This window comes from Ambystoma mexicanum, chromosome 4p (assembly GCF_040938575.1).
Source record: "Ambystoma mexicanum isolate Mex_15411 chromosome 4p, UKY_AmexF1_1, whole genome shotgun sequence".
NCBI lineage: Eukaryota > Metazoa > Chordata > Amphibia > Caudata > Ambystomatidae > Ambystoma > Ambystoma mexicanum.
The window spans coordinates 1,286,583,946-1,286,607,804 of record NC_090927.1 but is presented as its reverse complement, the minus strand read 5'-3'; the positions used below and the strand labels follow the sequence as shown (position 1 = coordinate 1,286,607,804).

Here is a 23,859-nt window from a genome sequence, read left to right as displayed (position 1 = left end):
TCTTTCAGCAGCATCCGTGCCAGGCCATTAAAGAATCCCTGTGTTCGGAATCACAGCAAAATATGAACAAAAAACAAATTTACAAATGTATTATTTTCCCTGGCAAGTGGATAGAAATTTGGTATGATCGGCTTGCCTTATTAGCTCTTTTAGACAGGTAAGATTTTTGATATTATATTTTTTAAATGTTTGCATTGTTTGTTGCCATTTATAGATGTGGATGTCTCAATTGCCAGATCACGTGATTACAATATGAGAACATACATATATATATATTACATGGCCACGGTAGTGGCCATGTAGTTATGGTTAAGTTGCTGTTTCCATAGGAAGAGCACTTTTTGGGTGGCTTATAACTTCGCTCTACCTGGACGGATCCTCACCAAACTTTGCAAAAAAAGTAGTTGGGTCACTCTGAATTTTTTTGCAAAGTTTGGTGAGGATTCGTCCGGGGGGGGGCAAAGTTATAGGGGGGGTCCCAAAACTTTTTTTTTCCCATAGACATAATGGGAAAAAACTTTGCTCACGCCTACAGCCCAAACCGCTGGACGGATTTACACCAAATTAGCGGCAGGAGCGGCGGCTTGGTCCCGAAAGCGTGCTTTGCTTTATTTGGTGTAAATCCGTCCAGTAGTTTTTAAAAAAATGACAAAAATGTAAGTGAAAAAAATTAGTGATATCTGTGTTCGCTTCGCGGACACACTTCCCTGTTCGCTCCGCGACAGGACGGTGATTGGGCTAGCAGCTTGCGTGATGTCCGCGGACATCTGACGTGCTCTCTCATTGGATGCGTGGAAGCGTGCAGTGCGTCTGGCTTCAGAGACGCCCGCCATCTTTGTTCCTCGCATGAGAGGCTTTGTATCCCGCCTGCACAGTAAGTCCCCCACCCCCGCTCATGCCCGTGTCTGTCTCCTGTTCCTCCCACCTCTTGCCCTGTGTGTCTTTCTCCCTTACGCCCACCCCCCGCTCATGCTCCGCTCATGTCCGTGTTGTCTCTCCCCACCCACCGCCCACTCATGTCCGTGTTGTCTCTCACCCTCCCGCCCACCCCCGCTCTTGCCCCGTGTGTCTCTCCCCCTCCCGCCCACTCCCCGCTCATGCCCCGCTCATGTCCGTGTTGTCTCTCCCCACCCGCCGCCCGCTCATGTCCGTGTTGTCTCTCCCCACCCGCCGCCCACCCCCGCTCATGTCCGTGGTGTCTCTCCCCACCCGCCGCCCGCTCATGTCCGTGTTGTCTCTCCCCACCCGCCCATGTCCGTGTTGTCTCTCCCCACCCGCCGCCCGCTCATGTCCGTGTTGTCTCTCCCCACCCGCCGCCCACCCCCGCTCATGTCCGTGTTGTCTCTCCCCACCCGCCGCCCGCTCATGTCCGTGTTGTCTCTCCCCACCCGCTGCCCGCTCATGTCCGTATGTCTCTCCCACTCCCGGCCACCCCCCGCTCATGCCCCGTGTGTCTCTCCCCCTCCCGCCCACCCCCGCTCTTGCCCCGTGTGTCTTTCCCGCTCTTGCCCCGTGTGTCTTTCCCGCTCTTGCCCCGTGTGTCTTTCCCGCTCTTGCCCCGTGTGTCTTTCTCCCTTACTTTCTCCTGCTCATGCCCCGCTCATGTCCGTGTTGTCTCTCCCCACCCGCCGCCCACCCCCGCTCATGTCCGTGTTGTCTCTCCCCACCAGCCGCCCACCCCCGCTCATGTCTGTGTTGTCTCTCCCCACCCACCGCCCGCTCATGTCCGTATGTCTCTCCCCCTCCCGCCCACCCCCCGCTCATGCCCCGTGTGTCTCTCCCCCTCCCGCCCACCCCCGCTCTTGCCCCGTGTGTCTTTCCCGCTCTTGCCCCGTGTGTCTTTCCCGCTCTACCCCGTGTGTCTTTCCCGCTCTTGCCCCGTGTGTCTTTCTCCCTTACGCCCACCCCCCGCTCATGCCCCGCTCATGTCCGTGTTGTCTCTCCCCACCCGCCGCCCACCCCCGCTCATGTCCGTGTTGTCTCTCCCCCTCCCGCCCACCCCCGCTCATGCCCCGTGTGTCTCTCCCCCTCACGCCCACCCCCCGCTCATGCCCGTGTGTCTCTCCCCCTCCCGCCCACCCCCGCTCATGCCCCGTGTGTCTCTCCCCCTCCCGCCCACCCCCCGCTCATGCCCCGTGTGCCTCTCCCCCTCCCGCCCACCCCCGCTCTTGCCCCGTGTGTCTTTCCCGGTCTTGCCCCGTGTGTCTTTCCCGCTCTTGCCCTGTGTGTCTTTCCCGCTCTTGCCCTGTGTGTCTTTCTCCCTTACGCCCACCTCCCGCTCATGTCCGTGTTGTCTCTCCCCACCCGCCGCCCACCCCCGCTCATGTCCGTGTTGTCTCTCCCCACCCGCCGCCCTCCCCCGCTCATGTCCGTGTTGTCTCTCCCCACCCGCCGCCCACCCCCGCTCATGTCCGTGTTGTCTCTCCCCACCCGCCGCCCGCTCATGTCCGTGTTGTCTCTCAACACCCGCAGCCCACCCCCGCTCATGTCCGTGTTGTCTCTCCCCACCCGCCGCCCGCTCATGTCTGTGTTGTCTCTCCCCACCCGCCACCCGCTCATGTCCGTGTTGTCTCTCCCTCTCCCACCCACCCCCCGCTCATGCCCAGTGTGTCTCTCCCCCTCCCGCCCACCCCCCGCTCATGCCCCGTGTGTCTCTCCCCCTCCCGCCTACCCCCCGCTCATGCCCCGCGTGTCTCTCCCCCTCCCGCCCACCCCCCGCTCATGCCTCGTGTGTCTCTCCCCCTCCCACCCACCCCCACTCATGTCCGTGTTGTCTCTCCCCACCCGCCGCCCGCTCATGTCCGTGTTGTCTCTCCCGCTCTTGCCCCGTGTGTCTTTCCCGCTCTTGCCCCGTGTGTCTTTCCCCTCCCGCCCACCCCCGCTCTTGCCCCGTGTGTCTTTCCCCTCCCGCCCACCCCCGCTCTTGCCCCATGTGTCTTTCCCCTCCCACCCACCTCCGTTCTTGCCCCGTGTGTCTTCCCCCTCCCGCCCACCCCCGCTTTTGCCCTGTGTGTCTTTCCCGCTCTTGCCCCGTGTGTCTTTCCCCTCCCGCCCACCCCCGCTCTTGCCCCGTGTGTCTTTCCCCTCCCGCCCACCCCCGCTCTTGCCCCGTGTGTCTTTCGTCTCCCGCCCACCCCCGCTCTTGCCCCGTGTGTCTTTCCCCTCCCGCCCACCCCCGCTCATGCCCCGTGTGTCTTTCCCCTCCCGCCCACCCCCGCTCTTGCCCACCCCCGCTCTTGCCCCATGTGTCTTTCCCCTCCCGCCCAATCCCGCTCTTGCCCCGTGTGTCTTTCCCCTCCCGCCCACCCCCGCTCTTGCCCACCCCCGCTCTTGCCCCGTGTGTCTTTCCCGCTCTTGCCCCGTGTGTCTTTCCCCTCCCGCCCACCCCCGCTCTTGGCCCCGTGTGTCTTTCCCCCTCCCGCCCACCCCCGCTCTTGGCCCCGTGTGTCTTTCCCCCTCCCGCCCACCCCCGCTCTTGGCCCCGTGTGTCTTTCCCCCTCCCGCCCACCCCCGCTCTTGGCCCCATGTGTCTTTCCCCCTCCCGCCCACCCCCGCTCTTGGCCCTGTGTGTCTTTCCCCCTCCCGCCCACCCCCGCTCTTGGCCCCGTGTGTCTTTCCCCCTCCCGCCCACCCCCGCTCTTGGCCCCGTGTGTCTTTCAAACTCCCGCCCACCCCCGCTCTTGGCCCCGTGTGTCTTTCCCCCTCCCGCCCACCCCCGCTCTTGGCCCTGTGTGTCTTTCCCCCTCCCGCCCACCCCCGCTCTTGGCCCCGTGTGTCTTTCCCCCTCCCGCTCTTGCCCCGTGTGTCTTTCCCACTCTTGCCCCGTGTGTCTTTCCCGCTCTTGCCCCGTGTGTCTTTCCCGCTCTTGCCCCGTGTGTCTTCCCCCTCCCGCCCACCCCCGCTCTTGCCCCGTGTGTCTTCCCCCTCCCGCCCACCCCCGCTCTTGCCCCGTGTGTCTTCCCCCTCCCGGCCACCCCCGCTCTTGCCCCGTGTGTCTTCCCCCTCCCGCCCACCCCCGCTCTTGCCCCGTGTGTCTTTCCCCTCCCACCCACCCCCGCTCTTGCCCTGTGTGTCTTTCCCCTCCCGCCCACCCCCGCTCTTGCCCCGTGTGTCTTTCCCCTCCCGCCCACCCCCGCTCTTGCCCCATGTGTCTTTCCCCTCCCGCCCACCCCCGCTCTTGCCCCGTGTGTCTTTCCCCTCCCGCCCACCCCCGCTCTTGCCCCGTGTGTCTTCCCCCTCCCGCCCACCCCCGCTCTTGCCCACCCCCGCTCTTGCCCCGTGTGTCTTTCCCGCTCTTGCCCCGTGTGTCTTTCCCGCTCTTGCCCCGTGTGTCTTTCCCGCTCTTGCCCCTGTGTCTTTCCCCTCCCGCCCACCCCCGCTCTTGCCCCGTGTGTCTTCCCCCTCCCGCCCACCCCCGCTCTTGCCCCGTGTGTCTTCCCCCTCCCGCCCACCCCCGCTCTTGCCCCGTGTGTCTTTCCCCTCCCGCCCACCCCCGCTCTTGCCCACCCCCGCTCTTGCCCCGTGTGTCTTTCCCGCTCTTGCCCAGTGTGTCTTTCCCGCTCTTGCCCCGTGTGTCTTTCCCCCTCCCGCCCACCCCGCTCTTGGCCCCGTGTGTCTTTCCCCCGCTCTTGGCCCGTGTGTCTTTCCCCCTCCCGCCCACCCCCGCTCTTGCCCCGTGTCTCTCTGTTGTTCCCCCCACCCCCTGCTCATGCCCCGTGTCTCTCTCCTCTACCCCCCACCCCCCCGCTCATGCCCCATGTCGTCTCCTGTTGCCCCCCTGCTCATGCCCCGTGTCTGTCTCCTGTCCCCCCCACCCGCTCATGTCCCGTGTCTCTCTCCTGTTGCCCCCACCCCCTGCTCATGCCCCGTGTCTGTCTCCTGTACCTCCCCACCCCCCCGCTCATGCCCCGTGTCTCTTCTGTTGCCCCCCACCCCCTGCTCATGCCCCGTGTCTGTCTCCTGTACCCCCTCCCACCCCTCGCTCATGCCCCATGTCTCTCTCCTGTTGCCCCCCACTACCCCGCTCATGCCCCGTGTCTGTCTTCTGTACCCTCCACCCCCGCCTGTTAAGACGGATTTCTGAACTCTGTCCTGGCGGAGCAGAAGTTCAGAAGGCCAACCTAATTACTTGGAACAGGGTAACCTCTGGACAAGCCAGACCAATCAAGGTAGCGATCGCGGCGGTCAAGACTAGGTCTCAAGAGGGGTGAGGGTGACTGAAAGCCCGCGATGAGCACACAAAGCAAGAGCGCTTACAAACTACTCCAAACAGGTGTTATATCAAAAATATAAACACATTTATTTTAAGGCCTTTAAAACAACGACCGTAGCGAGAAAATCACAATAACACAGTATTAAGCCAACACATACCAAATCAACACAATATATATACAAATACACAGTCGCAAGCGTTTAAAGCACGAAATATGTAGTCCCCCTGCAAGGGAAGGAAAACAGGCAGTGCGATAATGCTTTCGACTCAGTTCGCCTTCAGAGGCTTCTAACTAGATGGAAGTCCAAGCCCTGCGAAGAGTGGAGCCTAGTGCTCAATGTACCTGCACGCGCTGGTGCCAACGGGCAAAAGGAGAAGCTCTTCGGAGGACGTCAGGCAGTTCGTGTTAGTGCACAGCAGAAGAAGAACAGGGCCCGCAACTCAAGCGCAGCCTCCACAGCGAGCAGAAGCAGAGCGCGAGTACGGGCGAAAAGGGTGCTGTTTTACACAGCGGGGAAAAGCAATGGGTACTGCAGGAGGGCGACCAGATCCTAGATATACTACTCACCGGTCCCCGAAGCAAGCGGTCCCAGACTCCTCCACGTTAGTTTCAGCAGCTGGCAGGTTTAGAAGAACAGGGAATGCTTTGTAGTCGTGTAGATCAAAAAGACGTCCCAATCGACGAAACCGGCACAGTTTGTTGCCGCAGCAGGACAACGGAGCGGCCGTGCCTATATGAGTCAGAAGTACACTCCTCCCTTCAGACCGAGGAACGCCAAGGGCACGAAGCGGGGGAGAGTGACAAGGACTCGAGATACTGCACAACCTGGCGGCGGTTACAGAGCAAGGCTCCCTTGTAAGCTGGTCAGTCAACTGGATGGCCCAGAGACGCTTCCGAAGGCTTACTTGGCAGGAGATGATGTAGATGCCGGGAATAGCTGTTCCTGCTATTCCAAAGGTCGAAGCACCAGTACAGGCCTTCTGGTTCGATCAAAGGAGGACAGTGGCTCTCAGGACGTCAGCAGTGCAAAGGAGGATTCCTTCAACGGGTCACCAGCGATTCCTCGGTCCAGCCTCTTGGTTGCAGGATACTTGGCTCCTGTATTCCTTCGTTCGTGAGAACTCAGGAGATCGACATGGTAGTGGTGTTTCCAGCCCCCTCTTATCCACGGTTCCCTTCGCGCCAAAAACGGAGGGGGACCAATGGGAGATCCGCTCATCAAAACACATACCATACGTGGACCAATCACGGACCACGGTGGTCCCAGGCATTCACACCACCCTAGACTCTCTGGCACCCAGGATGTGTATTGGGACCAGACATCCCAGCCCACACCCTGGAGGCACACAAATGACATGTAGAAGCCCGCGAAAGCAACCACGTTTCGCGGGAAAGTACATGCCCAAATAAGGAAGGCCCCGGGTCGCTTCGACCTGGGGAAGGTGAAGGGAGCAAGACGGTCAGTGGACAAGACAAAGGAGCCTCGTGGTCTGGCCATTTTAGGAGCCAGGCCACCATTTTGGGTTCAGTGCAAAAACGTGCTCAGAACGGCAAAAGGAGCTCAAAATATGCAATACGATCGCTGCCACCATTCCAGTCCCTGAATGACTTGCACCGATCAAATACCATCCTAAAAGAGTATCTAGGGCCCGTAGAAGGCTAGAGACCCAAGAGAGCTGTAACTTAGCTTACAGTGCCCTCTTGTGTCGTGTTGCACTAAAGCTGCGACACGATAGAAGAAACTACGGGAAACAACGTTCCCCGGTACTGACTGTCTTAAGGGCATGTCAGTTTCCCCGTAAGAAAGGAGCGAAAGCCCAGGGAAGTGCGGCAGAAGGCTGTACTTCCCTGGCAAAGTCAAGAACAAGGTTAAAAACAATAGCAAAAAGTTTAGGGGTTGCCACATGGAAGGAAATTTCCCTACAATAACGAAATCTTTCCTAACACTCGCCCCTCCCAGACTATGGACAGGGGGAACTAATCCACCCCTGGATGAGTCTCATGTTCAGGTCGGTTAAACATTCTGGACAACCCATCAGCATTGCTATGTTGGACACCTGGCCTATGCTCAATAGTGAAGTCGAAGCCTTGAAGACTTATGGACCACCTAAGCAACTTTGGATTCTCCCCCTTCATGTTCATTAGCCACTTTAACGGCTTATGGTCAGTTTGCACAGTGAAGTGGGTCCCATAGAGGTAGGGCCTCAGCTTCCTTAGGGCCCACACAACAGAGAAACATTCTTTCTCTACCGTGGACCATCTGAGCTCTCTGTCCTTAAGCTGGCGACTAATAAAACCGATAGGGTGTTCCTTACCCTTCTCATCTACTTGTGATAGTACAGCTCCTATCCCAGTGTCAGAGGCGTCCGTCTGCACGATAAAAGTTCTTTGATAATCAGGGGCCCTGAGGACAGGGGCCTGGCACAAGGAGTCTTTCAAGCCATTGAAGGCCTTCTCACACTCGTCATTCCAAGTTACCTTCTTGGGTTTCTTCGGAATTGTGAGGGCAGTCAGAGGAGCAGCTATGGTGCCATAGTCTGCCATAAAATTCCGATAATACCCCGTGAGTCCTAAGAAGGCTCTCACTTGGGTTTGCGTAGTGGGGGTAGGCCAGTCTTGTACTGCTTGTACTTTACTGGGTAGAGGCTGTATCCTCCCTCCACCTACTTCATGTCCAAGGTAAACCACTGAGCCTTGTCCAATCTGGCATTTACTAGCCTTTATGGTCAAGTGGGCTTTCTGAAGAGCCTGGAGCACAATCCCGAGGTGTTTCACATGGTCTTCCCAGGTGGCACTGAAAACTGCTATATCGTCCAGATATGCGAGACAGAATTCGTCCAACCCATTCAACACATGATTCACAAGCCTCTGGAAAGTGGCAGGTGCATTCTTCAACCCGAACGGCATTACCCGGAATTGGTAAAGGCCGTCTGGAGTCGAAAATGCTGTCTTCTCCTTATCATGTTCTGCTAGCGCTATTTGCCAATAGCCAGCAGTAAGGTCAAACGTGCTGAGGTACTTGGAGGCACCCAAAGTATCCACCAGCTCATCTGTTCGAGGCAAGGGGTGTGCATCTGTCTTGGAGACAGCATTCAGAGCCCTGGAATCCACGCAGAACCTCAATTCAGAAGTGCCTGCCTTTGGAACCAAAACCACAGGGCTGGACCAAGGACTACTAGAGGGTTCAATCACCCCAAGGTCTAACATTTTGTTGACCTCGGTCTTAATATAAGACCGTACTTTATCCGACATTCTGTATCCCCTACTTTTGGTAGGTACACTGTCTCCTGTGTCAATGTTATGTTTGCACCAAGGTGTCAAACCAGGCAACTGTGAAAACAGGGGGGAAAACTGCCGCAGCAAACTTTTCACCTCAGCCTGCTGATCAGAAGTCAGGTGAGGGGCCACACGGACACCCTCAAAGGAGCTGTCTGAAGGACCGCCTTGGAACAGGTCAGGGAGAGGTTCAGACTCCTCTTCCTCAACGTCTGAAGCCAATAGCAGTGCTGCGATTTCGACTCTTGGGACGAAAGCCTTCAGCCTATTCACGTGGAACACTTTTGGAGCCTGTCCAGGCCTTCCAAGGTCCACTAAATAGTTTACCTCACCCAGGGGCTCCACCACTGTGTAAGGGCCTGACCATTTGTCCTGTAAAGCTCGAGGCCTTATGGGATTCATGATCAGGACTTGCTGACCAGGTGTAAAGTTGATGAGGGAAGCTTTCTGGTCGTACCAATGTTTCACCAGCGCTTGCCCTGCCTTCAATTTATCACTAGCCAAGCCCATCAGAAGTACCATCCGTTTTCTGAGCCCCAGCACATGATCAACTACATTGGTAGTAACAGGGGGAGTGGGCATCTCCCATCCCTCTTTGACGATGGCTAAGGGTCCCCGTACGGGATGACCGAACAGAAGTTCGAAGGGGCTGAAGCCAACACCCTCCTGTGGTACCTCTCGGTAGGCAAACAGTAAACATGGTAAAAGAAGATCCCATTTTCTTCTCTGGGGCTCCTCCAGAGCCCCAATCATGCTCTTTAACGTTCTGTTGAAGCGTTCTACCAGACCATTGGTCTGGGGGTGGTATGCAGAAGAGAACTTGTAGGTGACCCCACATTCTTTCCACATAGCCTGCATATACTTCGACATAAAGTTGCTGCCACGATCTGACACAACTTCTTTAGGGAAGCCAACCCTAGTAAATATGCCGAGTAAAGCTTTTGCAACTGACTTGGCAGTTACAGTTTTTAATGGGATGGCCTCAGGATACCTGGTTGCATGGTCGACCAGCACCAGGATAAACCTATTTCCTGAGGATGTTTGCGGGTCAAGGGGACCGACGATGTCGATCCCTACCCTTTCAAATGGTACCCCCACAACTGGGAGCGGTACCAACGGAGCTTGGATTGTCGCGCCAACCTTACCAGACAACTGGCAGGAGGCACAACTCCTGCAGTGACTTTCTACTTGCACCCCCATCTTGGGCCAGTAGAAGTGCATGGATAACCTTTGCTTGGTCCTCTTCATACCAAGGTGACCAGCAAGGGGAACTTCATGCGCCAACTGCAGGAGGAAGGGCCTAACAGCAAGGGGAACCACCAACCTCCTATGGTCTCCTTCTGTAGACTCTGTGGGCTCACTATACAGGAGTCCACCTTCCCAATAAATCCTATGCGTCCCATGAGGTTCACCCTCAAGCTGGGAGCAGGCCTGTCTCCTTAGGCCTTCCAGAGATGGGCACTCACGTTGGCCTTTACTGAATTCGTCCCTATCAGGACCTCCTTCAACTAACAAGTCGTTTAGTTCAGGATGATCGTTGGGGTCGAATACTTCAGGCATCGCCACTTCCTCGTCAGGCCCGGGCGATTGACCAACTTCCTCCACCGCAGTGGTAGGCGAGCTCGGGGGAATATTCTCTTTCCCTCGTCTTGACTTGTTGACTCCTTTCGCCTTGGGTTTCCCCTTCGGCTGGGGCGGCGTATTGGACTTGGCCAATGCTGCCCGTGCTTGAGACCGTGTGTAGGGTCGTTCGGCAGTGTCTCCTACGAGCCCTAAAGCTCTGAGATCATTACCTAGTAAGACCTTTCCCGGGACGTTTCTCTGAATGCTCACTGGAATCCTGACTGCTGTACCATTTAAAGTAAGATTAACAGGGATCAAGGGAAACATACGGAGGGGGCCGTCTGCCAACTTAGTGGGCATCAGAGTAGCTCTGGCAACTTCCTCTGAGTCTACCAAGGTAGAATCCACTACAGTGCGACTGCACCCACTATCCCTAAGAGCTGGAGTATCTACTCCATTGATCAGCACACTGTCTTTAAAGTAGTGCTTGGTATTATCCGGAATCCTAGCATACGCCTCTGCGACTTTAGGCTCCCAGGAACCCAGGGACACTAAAACTACCTCAGCCTCTATTCCGCTGGGAAATGAGTCTGAGGAGAAGGATGCTCCTGTAATCTCTTCTTCCTCGTAGGAGTAGAAGGCCAGATTAGCGGAGTGGACCCCCAAAGGTCTAACCTTACAACGGGGATCCCCCTTCACATGGTCAGTTGCTCCACAAGCAAAACAAGATCCTATGGGTCTGTTTACATAGGGAGGCTTATTGTAACCAGAGTTCTGTTTCGGAGGCGGACCTCCACTACCCTGTGAGTTCTCTTGTGTCTTACCCTTGTTTTTCTTTTTGTGACCCTTTTGGGAAGAAGATTTAGCAGATTCTCCACCCTCCATATCTTTGGACTTTTTCCCTTCCTCCTGCTTACCAGGATGAGTTTTGTCCTTATGGGACACTCGATGTGACACCCATAAGTCGGCGGCCATGGCCAGCTTCTTAGGATCTATCTCCTTCGAATCGGCCAAGTGCTGCTTAAGCTCCGGGGAAGAAGAAGCAAAAATGTGTTCCAGCATGACAAGATTTATCATGCCGGCGAAGGTAGAAACCTTATAGCCTTCGACCCAGCCAGTTAAGTTTTTCAAAGATTCAGTGACATAAGATACCCAAGTACCACCTTCCTTTTTCTTATACTCTCGAAAACGCTTTAAATATTGGGCCGGAGTCTTCCCAAACTTTAAAATGAGAGTCTGCTTCAACATTGCGAAATCAGCTCGCTCAGCCTTCGACATCTCCATAATGGCACTACAGCCAGAATGGGGCAGTCTACTGAGCAACCACGCAATCTTGTCAGCATTGTCAACTTTCTGAACTTCGCATGCATACTCAAACGCATTCAGCCAGTCCATAATGTCATTCCGTTCCTCATACACACTGAGCAGATCTTTTGGAAACCGTGGATGAGAGGAGGCCCCAGACCCATGTCCAGGACCCGTGGACCCATTTGCAACCTGAAGCTTGGCCAGTTCCAACTGGTGATCCCTGTCTTTTTGTTTTTCTGCCTGTTCGATTTTCAGTTTGGCTATGCTGAATTCAAGCTCCTGCTGCCTAAACCGCAGCTCTTGCTTCTTGAATTCAAGCCTAGCCTCCCCGTCAGCACTGGCAGAGGAAACATTAGACATCTCGTCCTCCCTGTCCTCGTGGTCGCGGTGGAACAGTGCGGCGACAGAACCGTCGGTTCTGCCAGTGAGAGCAGCCCCACCACCTTCCGCACTGTCCTCAGAAGTAATAGCGTCAAGCTGTGCTTCTTGCCACGCCACGATTCTTTGGATCATTTCCAATTTTGTGCCTTGAGAGGAAACACCTCTCTCCGCACACATCTTTTTCAGCGTTTCTGATTTGGAAGCATTTAAAGTTAACAACGTACTTGTTTCCATACTGTGTGATAGGACTATGGCCTTTTTAAAGTTATATTACAACAATTCACTACGTATACTGTTTGGAATAACCCGAAATGCCCTAGCCCGTGCGCAACACCGGATACCTTCAGTCGTATCCCACCGCTGTACACCAATTTGTTAAGACGGATTTCTGAACTCTGTCCTGGCGGAGCAGAAGTTCAGAAGGCCAACCTAATTACTTGGAACAGGGTAACCTCTGGACAAGCCAGACCAATCAAGGTAGCGATCGCGGCGGTCAAGACTAGGTCTCAAGAGGGGTGAGGGTGACTGAAAGCCCGCGATGAGCACACAAAGCAAGAGCGCTTACAAACTACTCCAAACAGGTGTTATATCAAAAATATAAACACATTTATTTTAAGGCCTTTAAAACAACGACCGTAGCGAGAAAATCACAATAACACAGTATTAAGCCAACACATACCAAATCAACACAATATATATACAAATACACAGTCGCAAGTGTTTAAAGCACGAAATATGTAGTCCCCCTGCAAGGGAAGGAAAACAGGCAGTGCGATAATGCTTTCGACTCAGTTCGCCTTCAGAGGCATCTAACTAGATGGAAGTCCAAGCCCTGCGAAGAGTGGAGCCTAGTGCTCAATGTACCTGCACGCGCTGGTGCCAACGGGCAAAAGGAGAAGCTCTTCGGAGGACGTCAGGCATTTCGTGTTAGTGCACAGCAGAAGAAGAACAGGGCCCGCAACTCAAGCGCAGCCTCCACAGCGAGCAGAAGCAGAGCGCGAGTACGGGCGAAAAGGGTGCTGCTTTACACAGCGGGGAAAAGCAATGGGTACTGCAGGAGGGCGACCAGATCCTAGATATACTACTCACCGGTCCCCGAAGCAAGCGGTCCCAGACTCCTCCACGTTAGTTTCAGCAGCTGGCAGGTTTAGAAGAACAGGGAATGCTTTGTAGTCGTGTAGATCAAAAAGACGTCCCAATCGACGAAACCGGCACAGTTTGTTGCCGCAGCAGGACAACGGAGCGGCCGTGCGTATATGAGTCAGAAGTACACTCCTCCCTTCAGACCGAGGAACGCCAAGGGCACGTAGCGGGGGAGAGTGACAAGGACTCGAGATACTGCACAACCTGGCGGCGGTTACAGAGCAAGGCTCCCTTGTAAGCTGGTCAGTCAACTGGATGGCCCAGAGACGCTTCCGAAGGCTTACTTGGCAGGAGATGATGTAGATGCCGGGAATAGCTGTTCCTGCTATTCCAAAGGTCGAAGCACCAGTACAGGCCTTCTGGTTCGATCAAAGGAGGACAGTGGCTCTCAGGACGACAGCAGTGCAAAGGAGGATTCCTTCAGCGGGTCACCAGCGATTCCTCGGTCCAGCCTCTTGGTTGCAGGATACTTGGCTCCTGTATTCCTTCGTTCGTGAGAACTCAGGAGATCGACATGGTAGTGGTGTTTCCAGCCCCCTCTTATCCACGGTTCCCTTCGCGCCAAAAACGGAGGGGGACCAATGGGAGATCCGCTCATCAAAACACATACCATACGTGGACCAATCACGGACCACGGTGGTCCCAGGCATTCACACCACCCTAGACTCTCTGGCACCCAGGATGTGTATTGGGACCAGACATCCCAGCCCACACCCTGGAGGCACACAAACGACATGTAGAAGCCCGCGAAAGCAACCACGTTTCGCGGGAAAGTACATGCCCAAATAAGGAAGGCCCCGGGTCGCTTCGACCTGGGGAAGGTGAAGGGAGCAAGACGGTCAGTGGACAAGACAAAGGAGCCTCGTGGTCTGGCCATTTTAGGAGCCAGGCCACCATTTTGGGTTCAGTGCAAAAACGTGCTCAGAACGGCAAAAGGAGCTCAAAATATTCAATACGATCGCTGCCACCATTCCAGTCCCTGAATGACTTGCACCGATCAAATACCATCCTAAAAGAGTATCTAGGGCCCGTAGAAGGCTAGAGACCCAAGAGAGCTGTAACTTAGCTTACAGTGCCCTCTTGTGTCGTGTTGCACTAAAGCTGCGACACGATAGAAGAAACTACGGGAAACAACGTTCCCCGGTACTGACTGTCTTAAGGGCATGTCAGTTTCCCCGTAAGAAAGGAGCGAAAGCCCAGGGAAGTGCGGCAGAAGGCTGTACTTCCCTGGCAAAGTCAAGAACAAGGTTAAAAACAATAGCAAAAAGTTTAGGGGTTGCCACATGGAAGGAAATTTCCCTACAATAACGAAATCTTTCCTAACACCGCCCATGCCCCGTGTCTGTCTCCTGTACCCCCCACTCCGCGCTCATGCCCATGTCTGCCTCCTGTTGCCCCCCACACCCCCGCTCATGCCCCGTGTCTGTCTCCTGTTGCCCCCCACCCCATCGCTCATGCCCCGTGTCTGTCTCCTGTTCTCCCCACCCCCCGCTCATGCCCCGTGTCTGTCTCCTGTTCCTCCCACCCCCGCTCATGCCCTGTGTCTGTCTCTTGTTGCCACCCACCCCCCGCTCATGCCCCGTGTCTCTGTGTTGTTCCCCCCACCCCCTGCTCATGCCCCGTGTCTCTCTCCTGTTGCCCCCCACCGCCCGCTCATGCCCCGTGTCTGTCTCCTGTACCCCCCCGCTCATGCTCGTGTCTCTCTCCTGTTGCCCCCCACCCCCCGCTCATGCCCCGTGTCTGTCTCCTGTTGCCCCCCACCCCCTGCTCATGCCCCGTGTCTGTCTCCTGTACCCCCCCACCCCCGCTCTTGGCCCCGTGTGTCTGTCTCCCTCCCGCCCACCCCCGCTCTTGGCCCCGTGTGTCTGTCTCCCTCCCGCCCACCCCCGCTCTTGGCCCTGTGTGTCTTTCCCCCTCCCGCCCACCCCCGCTCTTGCCCCGTGTCTCTCTGTTGTTCCCCCCATGCCCCCGCTCATGCCCCGTGTCTCTTCTGTTGCCCCCCACCCCATGCTCATGCCCCGTGTCTGTCTCCTGTACCCCCTCCCACCCCCCGCTCATGCCCCATGTCTCTCTCCTGTTGCCCCCCACTACCCCGCTCATGCCCCGTGTCTGTCTTCTGTACCCCCCACCCCCCGCTCATGCCCCGTGTCTGTCTCCTCTTGCTCCCACCCATGCCCCGTGTCTGTCTCCTGTTGCCCCCCACCCCCTGCTCATGCCCCGTGTCTGTCTCCTGTTGCCCCGCTCATGCCCCGTGTCTCCCTCGTGTTACCCCCCGCCCCCCGCTCATGCTCCGTGTCTCGCTCGTGTTCCCCCCACCCCCTGCTCATGCCCCTTGTCTCTCTCCTTTTCTCCCCGCCCCCGCTCATGTCCCGTATGTGCCCTGTACCCCCCCGCTCATGCCCTGTGTCTCCCTCGTGTTCCTCCCCACCCCGTGCTCATACCCCGTGTCTCCCTCATGTTCCTCCCCACCCGCTGCTCATGCCCCGTGTCTCTCTCGTGTTCCCCCCACCACCGCTCATGTCATGTGTTTCCTTCCTTTTCCCCCACCCCCTGCTCATGCCCCGTTTGTACCCTGTTCCCTCTCACCACCCGCTCATGCCCATGTGTCTCCCCTGTGCCCCCCCCAACCCCGCTCATGCGCCGTTGTGTTCTTTATACACCCCGCCTTCCCTTTCCATGGTGGCCATCTTGGTAAACTGAAGAAAACCATGTGGCCTAGATATGTCAGCAAAAGAAAAAAGAGTGAGCCAGACATGTGATGTCATCAGTGATGTCATCAATGACATTTGTGATGTCATCTTTGATGTCCTGGGTGTTAGTCTTAGCAGTGCACGGTGGTAGCGCGAGTTATGGTTGCTTAGCTTACCATAACTGGCGAATTTCAAGGGTTTTACTTGGAACCATAACGTTCCTTTGACAACGTTTTTTCACTGAATTTCATAGGTTTTTAGTAGCGCAACTTAACCATAACGTCCCTTTAACAAAGTTTTTTCATTGAATATATATATATATATATATATATATATATATATATATATATATATTACTCAGCCACAGTAGTTATGGTTAGGTTGCTGTTTCCATAGAAAGAGCACTTTTTGGGTGGCTTATAACTTCAATCCCCCTGGACGAATCCTCACCAAACTTTGCAAAAAGTATATGGGCCACTCTGAATTTTTTTGCAAAGTTTGTTGATGTTTGGTATAGGGGGGGGGGAGTTATAGGGGGGCTCCCAAAACGTCTTTTTTTCCTATAGACTGAATGGGGGAAAAACTTTGCGCACGCCTACAGGCCAAACCGCTGGACGCATATTCACCAAATTTGCAGCAAGAGCAGGAGGTTGGTCCCGAAAGCGTGCTTTTGTAAATTTGGTGCCAATCTGTCTAGTAGTTTTCTTTAAAACGACCAAAAAGTATGTCTCAAAAAATTAGTAATATCTATGTGGCCGTAGGCCGTAAGCCATAGGCCATACACCCAAGACTCTAGGCCCTAGCCACAACCACCGCAGCATATCATACCCATAGATCACTCCCATAGATTCGAATATCTACGGCCATACACCCAAGACTCTAGGCCCTGGCCACAACCACCGCAGCATATCACAGCAATAGATACACCCGTAGTATCGAATTTCTATCAGGTGGTTGTGGGGAGGGCCTAGAGTCTTGGGTGCATGGCCGAAGGCCATGCTCCCAAGAACAAAGTTGTAAGCACTGAAGTTATAAGCCACCATGGGTTTCATATACTGTAGTGGTTGTGGCCAGGACCTGGAGTCTTGGGTGCATGGCCGAAGGCCATCCACCCAAAATCAAAGTTATAAGTACTGAAGTTATAAGCCACTATGGGTGTGATATGCTGCGGTGATTGTGGCCAGGACCTAGAGTCTTGGTGCACCCAAGAACAAAGTTATAAGCACTGAATGTATAAGCTACCATGGGTTTCATATACTGCGGTGGTTGTGGGCAGGACATAGAGTTTTGGGGGCATGGCCGCAGGCCGTAGGCCGTAGGCTATACACCCAAGACTCTAGGCCCTGGCCACAACCACTGCAGCATATCACACCCATACATCACACCCATACAATCGAATATCTATCTGGTAGGTGTGGGCAGGGCCTAGAGTCCTGGGTGCAAATTGAGTATATGCTGCAGTTAAAATGTTTCATTCGAAGGGATTGTGTCCTCTGACGTATTCCTCATCTTAGATATCTCCTTCCAGCTCTGCTGGCCTTGGAAATTTTTTCTCTCTAGAGGGTGCTGCGCGTCGACGTCCCTCGAGTCGATGTCCCTTGCCAGCCGCCGTATCGACGCCGACGTCATCCTGGCTATAAAGGCCGCGCGCAGCGCCCGTCCTCAGTTCCGTTTTTCCGCGCGTACTCAGTGCCTCGGAATACCGTTGCTCAGTTTTGTCAAGTTAAACCTATTTACCTTGAGTTATTCGATCCGTACTTGATGGCTTCTTCGTCAAAACCGACAACTCCTCGATCCGGCTTCAAAAAATGCTGAGATTGTGGGAAAAATATGTCGCTGACTGACCCTCACAGAGTTTGTCTGTGGTGTTTGGGAGCTGAACACCATTGTTCGTAGTGCGAGGACTGTATGTCCATGACAGCTAAGGCCCTGAAGGAGCGTAGGGGGAAGCTGGAGAAAGGTAAGACTTTTAAAGCTTCTTCTTCGTCGACGAAGTCGAGACATTCGTCTCCTCGTCACCATTCGCGCTCCAGATCTCGGAGTGGGTCTCATCACTCCTCGAGATCGAAGCACTCGAAGAGGAGACGTCAAAGATCCCCTTCTCCGTCTTCCTCTTCCTCTGTTTCGCCAAAGAGAATCCCGTGCCCCACGAAACATAGTTCCCGGGCTGAATGGGAGGAATTTCGCAAAAATATGATGAGCGTCTTCGAGAAAGCGGCCTCGACCCCCTCGAAGACTGCCGAGAGCGATGCTCTGGTCGAAAGACCCGAAGGTCAAAAACGCCGCGAGTCGCAGTACCCGGCGAAAGAAACCTCTCGAGCGCGTCACGAACCCTCGAGCAGGACTATGACCTCCAAACCTTCCTCGAAGGTTCCGTCGACGCCGTCGACGAAAGTTCCGTCGACGTCGAGGTCGATGTCTTCGACGCCGTTGTCGAAGGGACCTTCGACACACGAGTCTGTCGACTCGACGCCAGCGTCGACACCGGTGTCGACGCCAAGAAAAGTCACGGTTACGACACACCCAGTGTCTATCCCCAGGTCCTCGACGTCTATGGCTTCGAAATTGTCGAGTAGAATCCCAATTCTGTCGAGGTCTTCGAGGCCTCCGCCTTTGTTTTCGACACCACGCTCGAAGCCTTCGACGTCAGCGTCGACGACATCGACGTTTTCGAGGCCGATTATGACAAGTTCGCCACCCTCGGCCTTGGAAATGGGGTTTACACCCTTTATGAGTTCAGAACAATTGAGAACTATGTCCTCAATATTGGAAGAGGGTGAATTGTCTGAACAGGAAGACACATTTGAGTTGCAGGGACCTGTAACCCCAATTAGAGAGGAATTTTCCTCTGAAGAACGCAGGTTAAAGGATCTTCATGATTCCTTACATGAGGCAAGTGGGTTAGACACCTCCCCTGAGGTGGAGTTTGCTAGGCCAGACCCGGGGGAACATGCTGAAACCCCCTATAGAGCCTTAATGGCCAGGATCACAGAGTTTATGGGGTGGTCTGCACCTTCACAATCTTTCCAACAAGATGACCTCACGGATATTCTTGACAAAGGCCCACAGGAGGATCCTGTGGTGCCTTTTCATAAAGCTCTTCAGAGGAAGATCATGACAAACTGGGAAACCCCAGATGTCGTACCAGCAGTAAATAAAAAACTGTCTACAAAGTACAGGGTATCCTCTACAGACCCGGAGTTTTTGTCTAAACACCCATCCCCAGAAAGTCTGGTGGTAAAGGAAACATCCTCTACCGATGTCAAGACGGCTTATCCTACCGTCCCACAGGACAGGGACGATAAAAAATATGATGCTATGGCAAAGAAAGTCTTTTCAGCATGTAGCATGGCGTTAAAATCTGTTAATGCTACTTGCACCCTTTCTAGATTCAGCCATACACTTTGGGAGTGTGCTTCTACAGCGGCTGACTCCATCCCGGAGGGAGAAGAAAGGGATGCGTTTCTGAATATTATACAGGACGGTAAAGACGCTATGTGCGAATCCCTCCAGACAGGCATTGATTCGGCTGACAGTATCAGCAGAGCAATGGCGGCAAGTACATCAACCAGGAGATTCGCTTGGTTGAGAAAGTCTGGTTTTGCCCCAGATGTGCAAGCCAGGCTCTTGAACATGCCATTCGATGGCTCTTCTTTGTTCGGGAAAAAGGCGGATGACAGTTTAGAGAAACTGCAAACTTCAAAAGCTGCACCAAAATCCCTAGGAGCTGCAATCCGTCAGACACCTTTTCGTCCCACAGGAACCTCTGCGAGGGGCAAGTCCTTTCGCTTCTACTCCGCATTCGGAAGAGGTAGAGGACGACCGGCTCAAAGGGGACAAAGAAGAACTACCCGAGGTGGACGAGGTAGATATTCAAAAGCCGCAGCAACAGCAGGTGCCTCTTTACCATCGGCATCTGCATGAGCCGCCCCAAAACCACTCTGAGGACTTCCCTCACAGGACACCTGTAGGAGGCAGGTTAACTCAACATCTGGCGGTATGGCAGGCTATCACGTCAGATGCTTGGGCATTGGAAACAGTTGCCCAAGGTTACTGCCTACCTTTCCTACGTATACCGCAGAGTCATCCACCGGGGATCAGCTCTCAGAAAGCTCCAGATCCGCTCCTCTTGCAGGAAATTTTAGACCTGCTAGAGAAAGGTGCCATAGAACCGGTACCTGTAGCGGAGAGGAACAGGGGCTGGTACTCCCCTTACTTTCTCATTCCGAAGAAAGACGGAGGACTGAGACCCATCTTGGACTTGCGAGAATTGAACAAATTCCTCAGGAAAGACAAATTCAAGAGGGTCACTCTTTCTCAGATCCTCCAGGCCCTTCAGTTCCAGGACTGGTTGGTATCTCTGGACCTTCAGGACGCTTATTTCCATGTGCCTATCCATCTCAAACACAGGAAATACCTGAGGTTCGCAATTGGCAACTCTCACTATCAATTTCGAGTGCTGCCATTTGGGCTGACCTCCGCCCCGAGGGTCTTCACCAAGTTAATGTCGGTAGTGGCGGCAAGTCTAAGGAGGGAAGGGATTCACGTCTACCCCTACCTGGACGATTGGTTGATCAGGGCTGTTTCTTCGGAACAAGCTCAGATCCAGCTAAATCACGTGTGCCACTTCCTTCACAGACTGGGCTTCTCCCTCAATTTAAAGAAGTCACAAATGATACCATTGCAGAGACTCCAGTTCATAGGAGCTATCCTGGACACTTCCCTGGGAAAAGCCTCGCCACCAGAGGTGAGGGCTCAAGATATTCTACAGATGGTTACCAAGTTCCAACATGCCCAACGTCTCCCAGCCTTCGACTTTTTGAGGTTGCTAGGTCTCATGGCATCCTGCATTTTCCTAGTGCCAGAGGCTCGCCTGAGAATGAGATCCCTCCAGTGGGCACTGAGGACTCAGTGGTCACAATTCTCAGAGAGAATGACAGATCTTCTTCAGGTTCCTGACAGAGTAGCTCGAGACCTTCAGTGGTGGGCCTGTCAGGAGAACATTCTGAAAGGAGAACAGTTTTGGCAACCCTGGCCGGAGATAACAGTAGTCACGGATGCCTCACTCACTGGGTGGGGAGCCCACGCCAAAGACTTGACCATCAGCGGTCGTTGGTCTCCATCGGAGTTCAGACTACATATCAACCTGTTAGAGCTGAGAGCCATCAGACTTGCGCTGAAGGCGTTCCTGCCAGCTCTACAAGGGAAGAATGTCCTGATAATGACGGACAACACGGTGGCCATGCATTACCTCGACAAAAGAGGAGGCGTAGGATCACTACCCCTGTGCAGAGAGGCGATGCAGCTCTGGTTTTGGGCAATCCAAGAAGGAATCTCTCTATCGGCAGTTCACCTAGCCGGAGAGAAGAATTTGACAGCGGACGCTCTGAGCAGGCAGAGCACAGTCTCCCACGAGTGGGAGCTAGCTCAGGAAGTCCTTCAAGAGATCTTCGCCCTTTGGGGAACCCCTCAGGTAGATCTGTTCGCCACCAGCCTCAACAGGAAATGCGACCTGTTCTGCTCAAGGGAATTTCCCCCGAGAGGAGCTCTGGGAGACGCGTTCATAGTGGACTGGGAGTTTCCGCTTCTGTACGCGTTCCCACCGGTCCCTGTCATTCCTCAAACGATCAGGAGGTTGAGAAGATTCCGGAGAACCATGATCCTAATTGCCCCGGATTGGGCCAGGAGAACGTGGTACCCGGACCTTCTAGACTTGTCCATCTGCCCTCCAATTCGACTTCCACTCAGAGAGAACCTACTCTCACAGAAGGGAGGTCAGGTTCTCCATCCAGACATCAAAACCCTCAACCTTCACGCTTGGCTTCTGAAGGGCTGAGGTACAAGGATTGGGACCTCCCTGATGATGTTATGGAGGTGTTGCTTTCGGCAAGGAGGCCAGCAACAAAGTCTTTATACCGCTGCCGTTGGAACAGATTTTGCAGCTGGTGTAGAGAACAGAATATCGACCCTTTTTCATGTGGTACACCAATGGTTTTGTCCTTCCTACTATATTTGGCTAATTCAGGCCTTCAAGTTGGCACCATTAAGGGCTATCTCGCAGCGCTATCCATCTTTAAGCGCACTGCGGAAGAACCATCCTATTTCAAGTTACCCTTGGTAATACAATTTCTTAAGGGGTTAACCAATGTTTATCCCCCAAGACCATTCCAAGTTCCCCTATGTGATTTAAACTTAGTCCTAACTTTCCTGATGGGCACACCTTTCAAACCACTCCATTCTTGTTCGTTGAGATTCCTTACCCTTAAAACTGTTTTATTAATAGCACTTACATCTGCCAGAAGGGTGAGCGAATTACAAGCTCTTTCTTGTAAACCCCCTCACACTATCTTTCACAAAGACAATGTTGTCCTGCAAGTGAAGCCGAATTTCCTCCCAAAGGTGGTTTCTGAATTCCATATCACTCGGAAGATTACCCTACCATCTTTCTATCCTCCTCCTCACCCGGGGAAAGAGGAAGAGAGGTTACACAGGCTAGACCCTAGAAGGGCTTTAAGTTTTTACATCAGTAGACTAGCCAGGATAAGACAGGCAGACCAGCTGTTTGTAGGTTACACAGGTCACAAGCTGGGGTTACCAATAACTAAGCAGACCATTTCCAGATGGATCATCCTAGCCATTCTGGAATGTTATAAATTGGCAGGAAAAGAGCCTCCTCAAAACCTTAGGGCTCATTCGACCAGAGGTATTGCAGCTTCTTCGGCCCTCAAAAGAGGTGTGCCGGTTAAAGACATCTGTGCGGCCGCTACATGGTCGTCTGTCCATACCTTAACACGATTTTACAATTTGGATTCCTCCTCCAGTCAAGAGACTAGGTTTGGAAGGGCTGTACTGCATTCTATTCATCAATAGAAGACAGCATTGAAGTCAGTACTCCCTCCTCCAATAATAGAATACTGCTATGGGAGCTTATCTAAGATGAGGAATACGTCGGAGGACACAATCCCTTCGAAGAACAAGTTACTTCTTACCTTATAACGTTCTTTCGACGGGATGTTCCTCCAACGTATTCCTCATCGACCCTCCCATCCATCCCCGCAGTTCTACTTCTCTTGTTGTTGCAGTTTACGCTCCTTCAGGGTGATTAGTTTAGTCCAGAAAGCATATTTGTGGGCTACAAAACGGAACTGAGCAACGGGCGCTGCGCGCGGCATATATAGCCAGGATGACGTCGGCGTCGATACGGCAGCTGTCGAGGGACATCGACTCGAGGGACGTCGACGCGCAGCGCCCTCTAGAGAGAAACATTTTCCGAGGCCAGCAGAGCTGGAAGGAGATATCTAAGATGAGGAATACGTCGGAGGAACATCCCGTCGAAAGAACGTTACAAGGTAAGAAGTAACTTGTTCTTCTATGGGTGTGCTAATGACTTATAAGCCACCATGGGTGTGATATGCTGCGGTGGTTGTGGCAAGGGCCTAGAGTCTTGGCTGCATGGCCGCAGGCCGTAGGCCATACAGCCAAGACTCTAGGCCCTGGCCACAACCACCGCAGCATATCACACCCATACATCACACCCATAGAATCAAATATCTAGGAGGTGGTTGTGGGCAGGCCTACAGTCTTGGGTGCAAATTGAGTATATGCCACAGTTAAAATGTGTCATTCTATGCGTGTGACAATGAGTTATAAACCACCAGGGTTCTGATATGCTGCGGTGGTTGTGGCCAGGGACTAGAGTCTTGGGTGCATGGTCGCAGGCCGTAGGCCGTAGGCCATATACCCAAAACTCTAGGGCCTGGCCATAACCACCGCAGCTTATCACACCCATAGATACACCCATAGAATTGAATATCTATCAGGTGGTTGTGGGAAGTGCCTAGAGTCTTGCACCCAAGACCGAAGTTATAAGTACTGAAATTATAAGCCACCATGGGTTTCATATACTGTGCTGGTTGTGTCCAGGACCTAGAGTCTTGAGTGCATGGCCAAAGGCCATGCACACAAGACCAACATTCTAAGTACTAAAGTTATAAGCCACAATGGGTGTTGTTAGGAAAGATTTCTTAATTGTGGGTAATTTTCCTTCCATGTGGCAACCCCTAAACTTTTTGCTGTTGTTTTCACCATGATCTAGACTTTGCCAGAGAAGTGCAGCCTTCTGCCGCACTCCTCTGGGCTTTCGCTCCATTCTTACAGGGAAACTGACATGACCTTAAGACAGTCAGTACCGGGAAACGCTGTTTTCCGTAGTTTCTTTATCATGTTGCGGCTTTCGTGCAACATGACACAAGAGGGCACTGTAAGCTAAGTTACTGCTCTCTTGG

The 23,859-nt window shown here is 53.9% G+C and overlaps 1 protein-coding gene across 3 annotated transcripts in view; it reads left to right on the top strand.

Annotated features, from left to right (window-relative positions):
* PCNX2 (pecanex 2) overlaps window positions 1-23,859 on the top strand; it is a 3,925,748-nt gene that overhangs the window by 399,150 nt on the left and 3,502,739 nt on the right. For 2 of the 3 annotated variants that reach the window (XM_069606983.1, XM_069606981.1), the window contains exon 4: window positions 9-157. In XM_069606983.1, the coding sequence (XP_069463084.1) occupies window positions 9-157 (149 nt within the window). The remainder of the gene's footprint in view (window positions 1-8; window positions 158-23,859) is intronic. The other variant, XM_069606982.1, reaches the window with a different exon arrangement.